The sequence below is a fragment of the Triplophysa rosa genome, linkage group LG5 (assembly GCF_024868665.1).
Source record: "Triplophysa rosa linkage group LG5, Trosa_1v2, whole genome shotgun sequence".
NCBI lineage: Eukaryota > Metazoa > Chordata > Actinopteri > Cypriniformes > Nemacheilidae > Triplophysa > Triplophysa rosa.
The window spans coordinates 24,844,487-24,860,431 of NC_079894.1; the positions used below are offsets into that span (position 1 = coordinate 24,844,487).

General features: G+C 38.7%; 1 protein-coding gene across 1 annotated transcript in view; it reads left to right on the forward strand.

The window, feature by feature from the left end:
• The first annotated feature begins 284 nt into the window (after positions 1-284).
• ncana (neurocan a) overlaps positions 285-15,945 on the forward strand; it is a 41,649-nt gene continuing 25,988 nt past the window's right edge. Inside the window, 10 exon segments of the mRNA XM_057335158.1 lie at positions 285-579; positions 1,236-2,630; positions 2,757-2,928; positions 5,577-5,948; positions 7,906-8,080; positions 8,843-8,970; positions 10,147-10,419; positions 11,412-11,540; positions 11,635-12,096; positions 14,658-15,818. Of these exon segments, the coding sequence (XP_057191141.1) occupies positions 340-579; positions 1,236-2,630; positions 2,757-2,928; positions 5,577-5,948; positions 7,906-8,080; positions 8,843-8,970; positions 10,147-10,419; positions 11,412-11,540; positions 11,635-12,096; positions 14,658-15,818 (4,507 nt within the window). The 5' untranslated portion in view covers positions 285-339.

The window sequence follows — 15,945 nt, forward strand, 5'->3', positions numbered from 1 at the left end:
CTTCATTAATCTCTAATCTGTCATGCAGTGGTGCACGTGCACCGTGCCACGGTAGGATCGCGATGCTAAAGCTTCAAATACTGGCGATGCCACTGTGTTTTCAACGTACTGTATCGAAAGTACGGTAGTACCGTAACTAATGTTGCAAGTGCGCAGCAGTTACATACAAACCCTGCATTTTGTTCATATATGTCTGCAAAAATGTCTTTTGCAGTGTGTGTGTGTAACCTTTCTGCTGTGCCCTTTAAGGGCGCGAAATCCTGTGAAGGTCGCCTTATATGGTATTAGTCATTTTCCGGTCCGTCTGATTCTACTTTATTTTTCGAGCCTTTCCCTCGTATGCCTAAAATGGATTCAAACACGACTTTTGAGCGTGAGAGTTTATTAAAAAAGAGCAATTCACGTAGTGAAATCTGGAATTTCTTTGGGTTTTTGCCTGATGAGGCCAGAAAACCAATCGACGACGAAAAACCAATCTGCCGTCAGTGTCTCCAGAGATTTCAGGCCAAAGGTGGAAACACCAGCAACCTCATTAAACACCTCCGGACTCATCCTGCTGCTTTTGCAGAATACACAAAGGTTAGTAAAACTTATGTTACTTTCAGTTTTTTTAGTCTTTAAGAATTTTCGATTTGACTAGTATGTTTGTTAATAAAAAATGGGCCATTGCACGTTGTTGCTTGCACTGCATTTTATCAGTCGAGTCTTCGCAGCTCAAACGCTAACGTTACTCCAAAACGTTCCACCAAACTATCTTTAAAGAAGACTGTATTCTGTCATCCATTGCTCATTTGACCGTTAATGGAACAAGTTATTAATGTCTTAGCGGTGACGTGCAATTCTCTCTCCAGACATTTCCTTAAGAGTCGGAAAATTAAATAGAGCACAGTTTAGCAATATAAAATAATGAGGAGTGCTGTTTTCTGTATTGTGAAAATTAATGAATCAATTAAACGATTCTTCAACGATGATCCTTAATACTTGCTGCCACCTACTGGCAGGTTTAGTTTCCCAAGCATATTATTGCGAATGTTAAGTTATATTACACACAGTCATTTTTAATGTAGATGTGAAGCCGTTAAATAGTGTACATAATAATTTTGGTATTCTTATATAACTTCTGCATAATTTGTGTTTTGTATTACAAATACAACTTTTATGTATTTTTTACTTTTTCATGCATTTTTAAAACTTTCATAATCTCACTAATTATTTCTTTTAACTTTTTTTTTTAGAATCAAAACGATGCTGCTCTAATCAGTGCCCAAAGCCATACAGCTCAACCAGCTACCAGCAGGCTGCAACCTACAATTGACAAGCTCTTTGAGAAAGCCAAGAAGTATGAATCAACGTCCAAAGAAGCAACTATTCTAAACAGAGCAGTGACCGAGTTCATTTGTATGGACCAAATCCCAATATACACTGTGGAAAAGTGTGGATTTAAGCAGCTAGTAAGCAAACTCAACAGCAAATATGAGCTGCCCAGCAGAAACTTTTTTATGAACAAGGAAATACCAAAACTGTACACAGAAACTAGAGAGAAAGTAAAAGCAGAACTTGAAGGATCTAGATTTTATGCCTGCACAACAGACTTGTGGAGCAGCAGAACAATGCAGTCCTACATGGCAGTATCTGCTCAATTTATAAAAAAGGATTGGCAGATGGAGTCATGGTGCCTGGGCTGTGCTGAACTTAATAGTGACCACACAGCAGAAAGCCTGAGCGAGGCCTTTACTGAGATGCTGAAAGAGCAGTGGGGCCTGGATTTACACCACATGGCAGGAATTACTACTGATAACGCTTCAAATAACAAAAAGGCCTTCTCTGATTATAACTGGATTCCATGCTTTGGGCATAATATTGACCTGGCAATTCACAAGGGCCTCAATGTTGATCCTGTAGCAAATACCTTGTCTCGGCTCAGAAGAACCATCTCTGCTTTTTCAAGGTCCACCAAGCTGACAAGGCAGTTAAAGTCGAAGCAAGCTGACCTTAGTCTACCACTGCACAAACTGATACATGACGAACCTACACGATGGGGGTCAACATTCGATATGGTGGATCGCTTTTTGGAACAGCAGCAAGCTGTTTATGCTGTTTTAACTGATAACCGAAATAAATGGCACCTCATGCCAAAAGAATCAGATGTTACTACAATGGAAGCACTGCAAAGTGTACTTGGACCCCTAAGGGTTTTCACTGATGCACTAAGTGGGGAGCAGAATCCCACAATATCCTCAGTCCTCCCACTGCTGTGGAAAGCTGAATCAATTTTGACTGTATCTGCCTCTGACAGCAACCTAACTTCCAGCATCAAGGGTTGCATAAGGACTGATTTGCAAAGCAGATACAATCAGGAAGAACTGCTAGCCACTTTGAGATGTTCTACATTTTTAGATCCGAGATTTAAAGACACTTTTGTGTTTAATCTACAGCAGGTGGAAGCTCAGTTTCTGCATCACATGGAACATATGGTGGTACATGCAGTCCCATCAGTGGAGGTCCCAAATCAGCAGCCTTGTACAAAGTCAGTGATAAGTGGACTTTTGACAGGTATCATGGCTGAGAAAAGAGGAGCAACATCACATGCAGTTGGGGATGATGTTACATTCTCTGGAGCAAACACACAGGTAAGATGACAGTGCAAATTAATTTAATTATAAAACTGTAACTAATTATTATTTATGTGAACAGGTTTTAATTACTTGACAGGTAAACAGGTAAAAATATGTATTATTGTTTGTTTCTGTTCATAGCTAAAGTTAAGGAGAGAACTGGATGTATACCAAAAACTTCCAGAGATAGATCCAGGAGACAGCCCACTCAGATGGTGGAGAATAAATGAGGTCAGCTTTCCGGTCCTGTCAACGTTCGCAAGAAGATACCTCTGTATATCTGCCACAAGTTGTGCATCAGAGCGCATTTTTAGTACGTCAGGCAACATATGTTCACCTCTTCGTGCAAGGCTGACGTCGCATCATGTAGATATGCTTGTGTTTCTTGCCAAGAATTTAATGCAGGTCAAGAAATTAGATACCTAAACTGGAAAAGCACTAGCAATAAGTTGCACTAAGTTTGAATTTGTCATGTGAAGTTTTCTGATGAATGTTTAAATTATTCTCGAAAAATTGTTCTATTTAATTTAATGTCATCTCAATTTTATGAATTCTTGGTATCCAAAATGTAGTCATTCATGTTCATTCTAAGACTCCTGAGTAGATTCTGTCTGCATGATTTAAAGTAATATGTGGCCCATTGTAAGACTGTATGATTGTTGTTTTCCAGTAGCTAGTCTACTTGATAAAGTATTCAGGAAAAATTGTGGTCAGTTTCATTTATATCTACACATTTCAGAAAAATTTGATTCATTTTGTAGATTTGAATTACGGATTAACACAATAGTGCATGGCACCGTGATACTACTTGGTATCGTGGTACTTTACCAGGTATAGTACCGTAAGCTGTAACATGGGTATCGTGACAACCCTACATGGCAGTGCTGGTTTGTTTCATAAGCACCAGCTCATGTTAGCAGATATGTTAACGATGGATATAAAAACGTTTGTGCTTGAGTTTCGAAGTAACTCGCTTGCAATTGCGCCTCAAGTTTGTTTTGTTTAACCGGCGATTTTGTTGCGTTTATTTCTGCGTTCTGTTACGACTAAAATTAATCCATATCGAGTCAAAATGCCAATAGCTTGTCATCGTTTTTGAAATACATTCTATCGCGATTCGATATGATATCGTTTATCGGCACAGCCCTAGTGGGACCCACATTTGTAATCCCACATGGGGCCCATATATTTTGCCCTTTTTTATCCCATGCCCATGTGGAGCCCATGTCGCCCAGATATAACCCACATGGGGCCCACATACCAATGTTGGCTGGGTTTTTGTCTTGTCTTTTAAACTATATTTTATCTTTTTCAATCTGTACAGCATTTTGGCACACTCTGTGGTTCATACAGTAAATACATTTGATGTGACTGATTCATGTAAGATCTTTTATTTTTTCTCTTAGTAGCTTTTCATGAGTCAGTTTTTCACGGGCCATCGCTATTGCTCATATAATTGTGTGTTTGCACTGTTATTGTGTCATTACATGTCATTGCAAATGCTGCTACAAAGTGTATTTATTGTCATCTCTGTGCGTAATGTTTTGCCTACAGACGATTTTCTGTGAAAAGTTTTGTTTTTAAATGTGGATTTATCTAGAAGTATTAAAAAAGAAACTGAAAAGAATTTGAATACCTTAAATTGTCCAATTAATATGATTAATTGGAATTAAACAAAGTCATTTTAAGAGTTTCCTTTATTAAACAATTAATCGAGAGCTGAATCTTAAAGGAGAGGTTTCTTTCTACTTTTACACAAATGTAATATAAATCTTAGGGGTCCACAGAATGTGTCTGTGAAGTTTCACCTCAAAATACACCGCGCAGATCTTTTATTATACCATGCCCTAATTCCCCAGTTTTGCATGTGAGGAGAAACGCGCTGTTTTGGTATGTGTCTTAAGTGCAAATGAGCTGCTAGTCTCCGCCCCCTTTTCCCAGAAAACTCAGCCAGGGCTGTGAGCGTGTGCTTCCATCGACAAACGAAGGGTCACATAAAGCGAATGAGAAATGCTGTTTCCGCCTTTAAACACCAAACACATTGTTTTCTAAAAGCGAACAGACTCCTAACAAAGGCGTTATGTTTTCTACATGCGAAATTACACATGACAACCGGTCGCGTGTTTACAGACCACACACACTGCTTTCTATAAATGAAGATACTCAAGACAATCGCATCGCGTTTTCTCTAAGTGAAAGTAACATTACACAGGACAATCCCGTTGCGTGTTTACAAGCCATACTCATTGCTTTCTTTGCGTGAACGGACAAACGTTTCACAATGACGTTTTACCTACTTTTAAGTTGCCACGGGTCCCTGAGGTCTTACTTAAAAAATAACAGTACTTACAATGTCTTTATATGCAGCTTTGCCTCGTTCAGTCTGGTGGATTTCCATTGAAAACAAAATAAATCCATTGCTCTCCTGTCAGGCTGGGAACAGTGTTCTGTGCTGCTCTGTGCAGCCAACAACAGAACACTTAGCATGCTTTGCTTACTTTTGCCATGGTGTCGGAACTAATTCACATATGTCGCTTGTGAAAACAAAAATGGCGGCAGCGCGATGGGTGGACACGTTCAGAAAAGGGGGCGGTAATATTATAATAAGAAGTACTACCTACATCAGAAAGCGAGCGAAATTTGAATGGCTCGTTTTCTCACAGTCTTGCAGAGATAGGCTCACGTAAACAAAGTTACTGGATTGTCATTTTTCACGTATTCTGAGTTGGTAGATGTACCAGACACCCGATTATAGCACTTAAACATTGAAAAAGTCAGACTTTCATGAAATGTCCCCATTAAAACGGCTGACTTTTAATATTCTGTGAAACATTGGATTTGTGTCCGTTCATAACATTTTTGCATTGTATATTCCAGTTATGAGACAGTATGTTTGGATAACGTTACACACATGACCTGTAGAAGTCTGTGTAACAGTTTTTATTTGTCTCTCGTTCTCAGGCTCAACAGCGGAGACTCTTGTTACTGTCCGGAAAGTCACTCACCCTCCTTTGCGACAGCCGTTAGCGGGCTCAGCTCTCCTCCCATGTGTGTTCGCCCTGTCTCCTGACCTCTCTCAGGGTCACGGCCCGTATATTCACTGGACCCGAGGCTCAGGAGATCGGGAGAGGACGGTTTTTTCCGCCCGGGACGGTGTGGTGAGGGTACACCAGGCGTACGCGGGACGGGTCAATCTGCCCGGATACTCTGCCAACCCTCTGAACGCATCACTGGAACTGTCGCACCTGCGCTGCAATGATTCCGGAACCTTCCGCTGTCATGTCGCCCTGGGAGACAAATATGAGCAAGATACGGTGAACCTGGAAATCACAGGTGAGGTGTTAAGGTCTGTTGCACTGCAAAACATCATTTTACTGTTGGAAAACAAGATACGGGTAGTTGACAAATACATGTGTCCTAGGGTGTGACATAGCAAAAATGTAGAAAACGAACTATTTTACATTAGTAATATTTATAGTTACAATAGAAAATTGCATAAGATAGATTTGTCTTTATTGTTTGTTTTGTCCCCGCCATTTTTTTGCTGTCACACCATAGGACACATGTATTTGAGATACAAAAAATAACACAAGCTTTTACATCCTGATTGTAGAGAAATCTAACAAAATTTTGTGATGGAAAATTTGCTTAAATAAATCTGTCAATGGGGTAAGAAAAATAAACTAAAAATGGAAAAGTTAATAAAGAGGTGAAACGTAATTCTAATTCTTGGAAGATATTTTTCTTCTTGTTTGAAGCATAAACTTTATTGGAATCTTTTTTTTAGAAAACAAGACTTGATATCTCAATGTCATTTTGCTTCTAAAGTACAAATGGATCTTACAACTAAGAATTGTTTCTTTTTTTGCAGTGTAATTGTTTTCGTTGAATAACATTATTTTTCTCACCCTGTTGGCAAACATTTTGGTAAAATAATCTTTTAGATTTCTCAACTCAACTTTATTTATATAGCGCTTTTTACAATTTTCATTGTTACAAAGCAGCTGTACATAAGACATATTGACTATAAGATATTTATCTAAAATAAAGACATAGAACCTTCGTTTACTGGCATCATTCAACTCCTATAAGTAAATATATCTTGTGTTAAAGGTGTTTAGATAATTGTTTTGAAAAATCAAGTAAAAAAACTGAGTAAAAAATATTTCTGCGTTGTGGTGATGAACAGAAGGTTTAACACACATTATAGAAATTCCCAGAAATAATTAACTATATTTTCAGTTCTCAAAACTTCATGCAATGAGGTAAATTAGCCCCTCCAAATATATATATATATATATATATATTTTTTTTTTTTAGATTTTCTGGTATGAGTGTAGTAGATACTGAGTGTTGAAGGCTATATTTGTTTTATTGTGAATTCTCTGATGTTTTTAATATTAACTGCACTTAATTTTAAAGCCATGACGAAACTATTGAAGTATTAAAGGTATAGCCAGTTTTACCTCGAATAACATGGTTAAAGACTCAAACAGATTGAAATAATGTCGAAACTACAGAGACGTTCAGCAGTCAACACATCAACCTGAAGGTCAGTTTCAACATCAGATGAACGTTCAGGAGATCTGCTGATTCAGATCTGCTCATTCTAGAAATCAACTGTGAATCAATTAGTCCTTCATTATATTGCTTCATTCTGCTAACATCATATTCACTTACATTTTCTCAGCTCAGTTTCATTGTCATCATTAACAGTTTAATTGGCCGTGGTTCTTTAATGAGAAGCGTTTGATGGATTTCCCGAGAGTTTACGGCTGTTTGAGGTATGCTTCATTACTGAAACAGGTGCTTTAATGATGGAGATGATATTAAACTGCATATAAATCATTCACAATAAACTGCATCTGCGGTGAAGATGTGTGACTTTCATAAGACCTTTAAAATGTGCGACAGTGATGTCATTTCCACCGAAACAGGGAAATAAGGGCGGGGCTTATTGAGCGGCTCCTCCCACTTGTAACAGCCAATAGGGTTTAGTTTTCCACAGTCTGGAATCTGATGAGCAGCTGAAGTGCAGAATGATGATGGACATTTTAAATGCTTGATTTGAATTTTCTATACAGGTGTCTGTTGGGTAACATGTTCATACTAAAAGTTCAAAAACGCCTTTGTTGATTACATGAGATTTTAAATTTCAGTTTAATCAAGAATTAACAATTTAATTAAAATAAAAGAGAATTCAAGGCTGATCATTTAAAATGCATTTGCGTGAGGTCCCACAGAAACAGTCAGATTGTTTCATCAGTAATTGATCAATGTGTGTTTTCAGGTGTTGTGTTTCATTACCGAGCGCCGACGGACCGATATTCCCTCTCCTATGAGGATGCAGTCAGGGCGTGCGAGCAGAATTCGGGTCACATTGCCACCCCGGAGCAGCTGTGGGTGGCGTTTCACTCGGGCATGAACAGCTGTGCAGCCGGATGGCTGAAAGATCAGACTGTCAGGTCAGACACAGCTACAAATTCAATCATTTTAAATTAGTTGTATTACAGTTGTTTTAGCATTTATATGCTTCTTTTCTGTTGATGTTGACAATTCAAGAAACCATCGTATAGAAACTCATTTGAATGGAGCAGTGTTATTGAGTGCTTAATACTTCACCCAGAAATGAAAATTCTGTCATCATTTACTCACCTTCGAGTTGTTCCAAATGTGTATAAATGTCTTTGTTCTGATGAACGCAGAGAAAGATATTTGGAAGAATGCTTATAACAAACGGATCTCGACCCCCATTGACTCCCAGAGTAGGAAAAATTACTTTATCTTTTTTTTTGTTCTGTTGAACACAAATTAAGACACTTTGAAGAATGTAGGACAGCAAACAGTTCTCGGGCACTTTTGACCATTGTATTTTTTCCTACTATGGGAGTCAATGGGGGTCGAGATCTGTTTGGTTACACGCATTCTTCCAAATATATTTCTCTGTGTTCATCAGAACAAAGACATTTATACACATTTGGAACAACTCGAGGGTGAGTAAATGATGACAGACTTTTCATTTTTGGGTGAACTGTCCCTTTAAAGCAGATGAAGGACACGATCACGCTTTACCTCGAGCTCTTATGAGGATCTTTTATAATATTGCACAAAAATGATTTATTAGCAATTTCATGCCAGCACTATTTGCATAAAGAAATCCCGCTTCGGTGATTTGCAACATTGCAAATATTCTGTCTGATTTCACCCTCCCCATCTCTTCACTGCAGGTATCCCACTCAGAGACCTGAGCTCGGTTGCTATGGACACACAGAATATTCTCGCGGGGTAAGGAATTATGGGAAACGGGACCCTTCTGAATTGTTTGATGTGTACTGTTTCGCCAATGAGATGCACGGTGAGTTTATGGGAAAGTGACAATGTACAATTTACAAAATGACAAGATCTTAAATCATCCTAATAGAGATTTTTGTGTGAGACATTCATCAACCATACAGTTTATTATCATTGAAGTTTGATTTTCGAATGTAAGGATTGTCAAACCACAGTCAAATGTTCAGGAGTATTTTTTCAGTAAATACATTTTTTTATTAGATATTTATGCTTTCACATGCTTCAAAAGGTTAAAAGGTTTCTTTGTGATCTTTAGCATTTTCACCTGAATTTGAATAATTTATAACTTTTATGCTTTTTTAATCATTTTGAAAAGCCATTAAGCTCTGAAATTTATAGAGAAATGGTTGTAAAAGTGCAGTCCCTTTAAATTGAGCTGAAATCTTTTAACTTTTAACAAAGTTTAACAAATGTTTTCTCAGCAGGTTTGTAACACTAAAATTGGCTATAAAATGATGTAAAGGCCCGCTGGCAACTGCAAGCAAATCACATAGTGTGAGAAATTGCTCTTGTGTGCGAATAAATTGATCTTTTGTGAAAGTGAATGAAGTAAAAAAAATGCAGGGTAATAGATAAATCTGTTATCAATTTGTGTTTTGATTTACCATCAGATGTTCAGTATTGAAACAAAAAGATCTTTGTGACGTGTTGAGCCAAAAATCAACGATGACAGATTTCAGAGGTTGTTGTGGAGTTGGTCTGTAAACATGATGCTGCGAGTGAAATGATGCTTGCGCTGTTAGCTGCTAATATTCAAGAACGTAAATAAATAATTTTTACTAAAATGTATTTTAAATATATGAAAATAGTACACATAATAAATATATTATGTATTATCAGCATTAAAATCTTTTTTAAATGCCACCCAAAATGACCCATAATAAAATTATTGTATTATTTTTATTACATTGCTATAGAAACGTGTATGACTTTTTCTTGCTTTAAACAAAAGTAGAAATTAAGGAAAGATTTTTCTTTATGGATGTCACAATGGCCACCATCACATCATCACGGTGATCCGTTGACTTGAGCATCATCTTCTGAAGCCATAAGACTTTGAGAGTTTTCATCAAATATTAATTTAATGATTGTATAAAAGTGTAAAACATTCTGCTTTACCCATATCTGATCCATTGAAGCATCATGATCACCGGGTGTCTTTTTTTCTCTTAATGTGCAGGTGAGGTGATTCCTGTCTCTGTTCCTGATAAACTGACTCACTCTGAGGCGGCGGCTCACTGTCAGGTGTTGGGCGGTGGGCTGGCGACCGTCGGGCAGCTTTATCTGTCCTGGACATCTGGACTGGAGCACTGTGAGGGCGGTTGGTTGGCTGATGGGAGCGTGAGGTCGTCTGTCAGTTCAGGGTGTGCGGGTGCTGAACCGGGCGTCCGAACCGTTACACCAGCAGAGTTGATCGATGAAGCCGCGCGCTTCGATGCTTACTGCTATCAAGGTATGACCTGTGACACAGCACCTGCGATTAATCTCATGATGTGTTGAAGCAAGAACACATGTGATTTTACTACTGTTAAGAGTGTTTTAGGCACAACACAAAGTGAAAATCTCCTTAAAGGGGCAGTTCGCCTCCTAAAAAATTAAAATTCTGTCACCATTTCCTCACCCTCAGATTATTCCAAACCTGTATAAATGTATTTGTTCTGCTGAACACAAAGGAAGATATTTGTAAGAATGTCAGTAACCAAACAGATCTCGTCCCTCATTTACTGCTGTAGTAGGGAAAATAAATACCATGGGAGTCAATGGGGGATGAGATCTGTTTGATTACTGACATTCTTCTAAATGTCTTCCTCTGTGTTCAGCAGAACAAATACATTTATACAGGTTTGGAACAAGCTGGGGCCGAGTAAATGATGACAGAATTTTCATTTTTGGGTGAACTTTTCCTTTAGTTTTTCTTTTTGCATGCATTCGTTTTAATGTGAAAATTAATGTTGTTAGTCCAAGCAGATTTATTTATTGTAGTTTTATTAATATTTTGAATTAATAATATTTTATTTTTATCTGTTTGTATTTCATGTTAACTTTATTTTTAAGCAATTTTAATGATGTGCTTTTGTCATTAATCTATTTATGTTTATTGCTAATTAAGTTAATAATTTTAGTGCCTTAAATCTCACTTTTCTAATTTTCATTCTTATTTAGTTTTTCAAATTATGTTGCTATTTTTATTTGATTTCAATTTACAGAAATATTTTAAAACTTTTGGTTAATGACAATAACTCAAACACATGATGCACAGAAGTGTTCTATGCAATTAAATACACACACTGTCTACAGTATACAAAACACATTTGACTTAAAAAAATATAAATGTATAAAATATAATGAGAGATGTTTTCATTCATTTCATTCATGACTCTGGATTCTCTCTTGTCCTCTCCATCAGAAAACGTATTTAACTTATTTGATTTAATATGTCAACAGAGACGAAATCACAGAAGGCTCTCACCAGCATTGTAAAGTCTCTGCTGAAGCCGTGGAGGTACATGACCAGCGACGAGGACGATTCACAGCAGAACCCAAAATCTTCCTCTGTCAAACACACATCCAGTGGTACAACTTCACATCAAAATCAGTTCTGCTGTTATATTTGTGTATTTTTGGCTTTGCGTGCTCTTACAGGATATTGTGTGTGATTGTTTTTCAGGAGAGCAGGAGCTGTCTGACCTTCAGCCCTCTAACTGGACCGGACAGGTGGATTTGAACAAAGAGCTCCATGTGGCCGCCGAGCCTCCCGAGCTTTCCGCCGAGTATCTGACGGTTCTTCTGAGAGCCGAAGACACGTCTCTGGACTGGAGCGGCCAGTTGGACTCGTTCCCGGATGGCAAACAGACACTCCCCGGCCTGGCGTCAGATATCGTTTCGGAGAGTCCCGGTGGATCAGCCCGAGAGGAAGAAGATGAAGGTCTGTCGGGTCAGTCCGTCACACCTGCAGCCTCCTCAGAGACCACGCAGGGAAAGGCCAAGAGTTCCTTCACTAATATCGTCGGCACGTTGTGGAAACCCTGGAGTTACCTGAAAGGAAGTGAGATGGAGACGACGTCCAAGAGCACAGCTGCCACAAAAACTCCCTAGACGAACGTCAAACCTACAGCAGCTTCCGGCTCAGGTGAATGGAGAGAAAAATTCATTACGTGTCATTTAGTTGACATTTTTAAACATTTTTGGGTCAACTCACCTTTAAAGGGATACTTGTTCCAAGTTGTTCCAAATCTGTATAAATGTCTTTGTTGTGATGAACACAGAGAAAGATATTTGGAATAATGCTTATAACCAGACAGATTTTGACCCCCTTTGACTCCCATAGTAGGAAAACTTACTTTATCATTTTTTTGTTGTGTTGAACACAAAAGAAGATATTTTGAAGAATGTAGGACAGCAACCAGTTCTGGGGCACTTTAGACTACCATTGTATTTATTCCTACTATGGGAGTCAATGGGGGGCAAAATATGTCTGGTTATAAGCATTCTTTCAAATATCTTTCTCTGTGTTCATCAGAACAAAGACATTTATACAGATTTGAAACAACAGATTTGGTGAGTAAATGATGACAGAATTTTCATTTTTGGGGTGAAGTATCCCTTTAAATCTGTTTCACAGAGAAGGAATGTAAAGTTTAGTTGTTCAGATTGTGAGTTGTATTGACAGATGATTTGTCAGCAGTGGTTGGATTTGTCAGGATAAATGAAACTCAAGCCCCAGAGGCTCAGAGGCGGAGGTTCAATCACTGTAATGTCAGCTTTACTTGACATTGACATCCCTGGCATCTGTGATATTCTGTTTTTCTTGAAGCATCTGAATTTTGTCTCCAGCGTTAAAGTTTAAAGCATCAGTAAGTTTCCTCTCGGCTGTTCTGTCTTCATTAATACCGAGACCTCAAACTCGGCACCACTGCATTAATGTTTTAAGTCAAATGGAAATGTAGGCCTGTCCTCTACATTATTAAATGTATTCTGCTGCTTTGTAATAATGAAAATTGTAAAAAGCACTATATAAATAAAGTTGAGAGTGAGAGTAAAGTCCATTTTCCATGAATGCAGAGTTGGGCCGGAGTCCCACGGCGTCTCCGACTGGAAGATTCTTACAGTAATTGTGGGTTGAAGAGACTGGAGTGTGTTACTGGAAAACGTCGGTCATGGTCTTCACTTATGTTAGGTACACTTGAAAGCTCTCTGTGCTTTATTCTGCTGGTTTATATCACTCACATAATGACTTTCTTACATGAAAACAAGGGCTGTACATTTAAAGGGATACTTCACCCAAAAATGAAAATTCTGTCATCATTTACATACCCTCAAGTTGTTCCAAACCTGAATAACTTTCTTTGTTTTGATGAACACTCTTAAAAAAAAGGATGCTTCAAAAGGTTCTTCGATGACATTTTGGTTCCATAAAGAACCTTTAACATCTGAAGAACCATTCTGTCACAAAAGGTTCTTTGTGGCGTAAAAGGGTTCTTCAGATGATAAAAAAGTAAGAAATAAACGGTTCTTCAAAGAACCTTTGGCTGAATGGATTTGAGTTGTGCTTTCCTGTGGCTCAGTGGTTAGAGCATGACGCTAGCAACGCCAAGGTCATGGGTTCGATACCAGGGATTGCACATGCTCAGTTGCTTAGTATCATGCAATGTAAGTTGCTTAGGATAAAAGCGTCTGCCAAATGCGTAAATGTATGATGTACAAACGTATTTATAGTTTAAAAGTTAGTTCTTTACTTTTTTTAAGCTATGGAGAGATGGTTATGGTAAACGTGTAATTACAATGCATGCCTAATGTGGATGGATGCCAGAGCATTGTTATACCGTTGCTACGGTTCTATTTGGTTGCTAGGGTGTTATCGGATGGTTGCCTACTGGTCTCAGTCTCTAGTCTACGATATTATGAGGTCTTAGATATGAAAATAAAACTGGATGTGTGACAGATTAATATATAATGAAAAAGTCTGACAGACTCTCTTGAGAAAGAAAAACTGAGGGACTCTGAGAAAAAAGAACACAGAGCAACACGACTGACACATCAGTACAGTTTGGGTCATTCTGTGTCAACTCAACCAGAGATCCTGGTTAAAAAATGTGATTTTATCAATGGTTTTCTAGAGAATGAATGCTTAAATGTTGAAGAAAGACAAAATATTAAATGTCATGGATGAAAATTTGTTGAGTAAATCACTATTGTGTAGATGAGGACCAAATGACAAATTTCACCTAAAATTTAAAGCCAAATTACAGGGCCTGAAAAATGACTTTAGAAACATGTCATCATTATTTTATTTATATTGGTGTATTTGTAGAATCTGTTGATTTTAGCAATCTTGGTTGCATTACATGTCAATGGTGACCGTTCAAACATGAGGAAAACATACTTCTTGTGTTCTTTTTGCAAAGTTTCCGTGCTTGTAACTTATCCTTTTAGACTTTGGTTCTTCATAAACTTTTCTTTTGGTATTTATAAGGCCCTATATCATACAAACCCAGAGATATGAGAATCTCAATATGATCATAGTTGCAAATTGTAGAAAGTGACTTTTTTTGACTGATGAAATTTGGTGCATGTCTAATATTTGCACATGGAGACAAATTGAGATCCTCATATTTCATGGATTGTACTGAGGGACGAAAGATGAAAAGATAATGACAGTATCTCACTCACCGTCTGCATGTCTCTCTGTAGGGTTGATGTCATGGTGGAGCAGCTCATGGCTCTCTGGACTTTCATCCGTCACTGAGAAATCAATCACATCTCATCAATCCGTGAGCTCAGCAGTGCCTGTGACTGTCACCGAAGATGGATCCGACATCATCCGGCCCGCTCAGACTAGACAGAACGCTCCGGTGACACGGGAAGAATGGGTTCTGGTGACGGAGATACCCGGGCGTAAAGTAGAAACCCCTGTCCTCACCTCTGAGACGGAGGAAGAAGTCGAGGTCTCTCGATCCACAGAACCCGTGCGACGCCTGTCACTGATGGAGAGCTTCTCCGGAGAGAGCCGAGGCTCTGAGATAGAGGGAAGCTCGTGGGGTGATACATACCTGCTGTCCCAGAAGATGTTCACGGTGGCGACGTTGAGTACCTCATCGCTCACAGAGAGCAGCGCCACAACCACGCTCAACAGTGACGATGTGATGGAGGCCCGTGGGGAAATTCAGTACAGACGAAGAAATAAATTCAGAAGACCAAGCCACAGTACCACAGAGATGACAACAACAGTCACCCAGAGCACAACTGTGTCTTCTGGCAGTGAAAATAGAGGAACAACCATCACAGCATCTCCAGATGAGTCTCAGATGGCAACACCGGCTGTCAGCATCACTGAGAAAGATCTCAGCATCACGGACAAAGATCCTAAGGTCATGGAGAAAGATCTCAGCGTCACAGAGAAAGATCTCAAAGTGACGGACAAAGATCTTAAGGTCAAGGAGAAAGATCTCAGCGTCACAGCGAAAGATCTCAACGTGACAGACAAAGATCTTACGGTCACGGAGAAAGATCTCAGTGTCACAGCGAAAGATCTCAACATCTTAGAGAAAGATCTCAGTGTCACAGCGAAAGATGTCAATGTGACGGAGAAAGATCTCAACGTCTTAGAGAAAGATCTCAGCGTGACGGACAAAAATATTAGCATCACAGAGAAAGATCTCAGCATCACCGGAAAAAATCTCAGCATCACCGGAAAAAATCTCAGCGTCACTGAAAAAGATCCCAGCGTCACTGAAAAAGATCTCAGCGTCACTGAAAAAGATTTCAGCGTCACGGAGAAAGATCTCAACACAACAGAGAAATATCTCAACATCACAGAGACCATCATAAACAACGGTTCCACTGGACAAACAGGTATATTTCACTATTAGTTTAGGCGCAGAAGTTCTCATGTTGATTTTTTTCTGTTCTTGACTTTCTCACTGTTATAAAGCAACCATTAAAATGATAGTTCAGACGAAAATAGGAAATCTTTCATAAT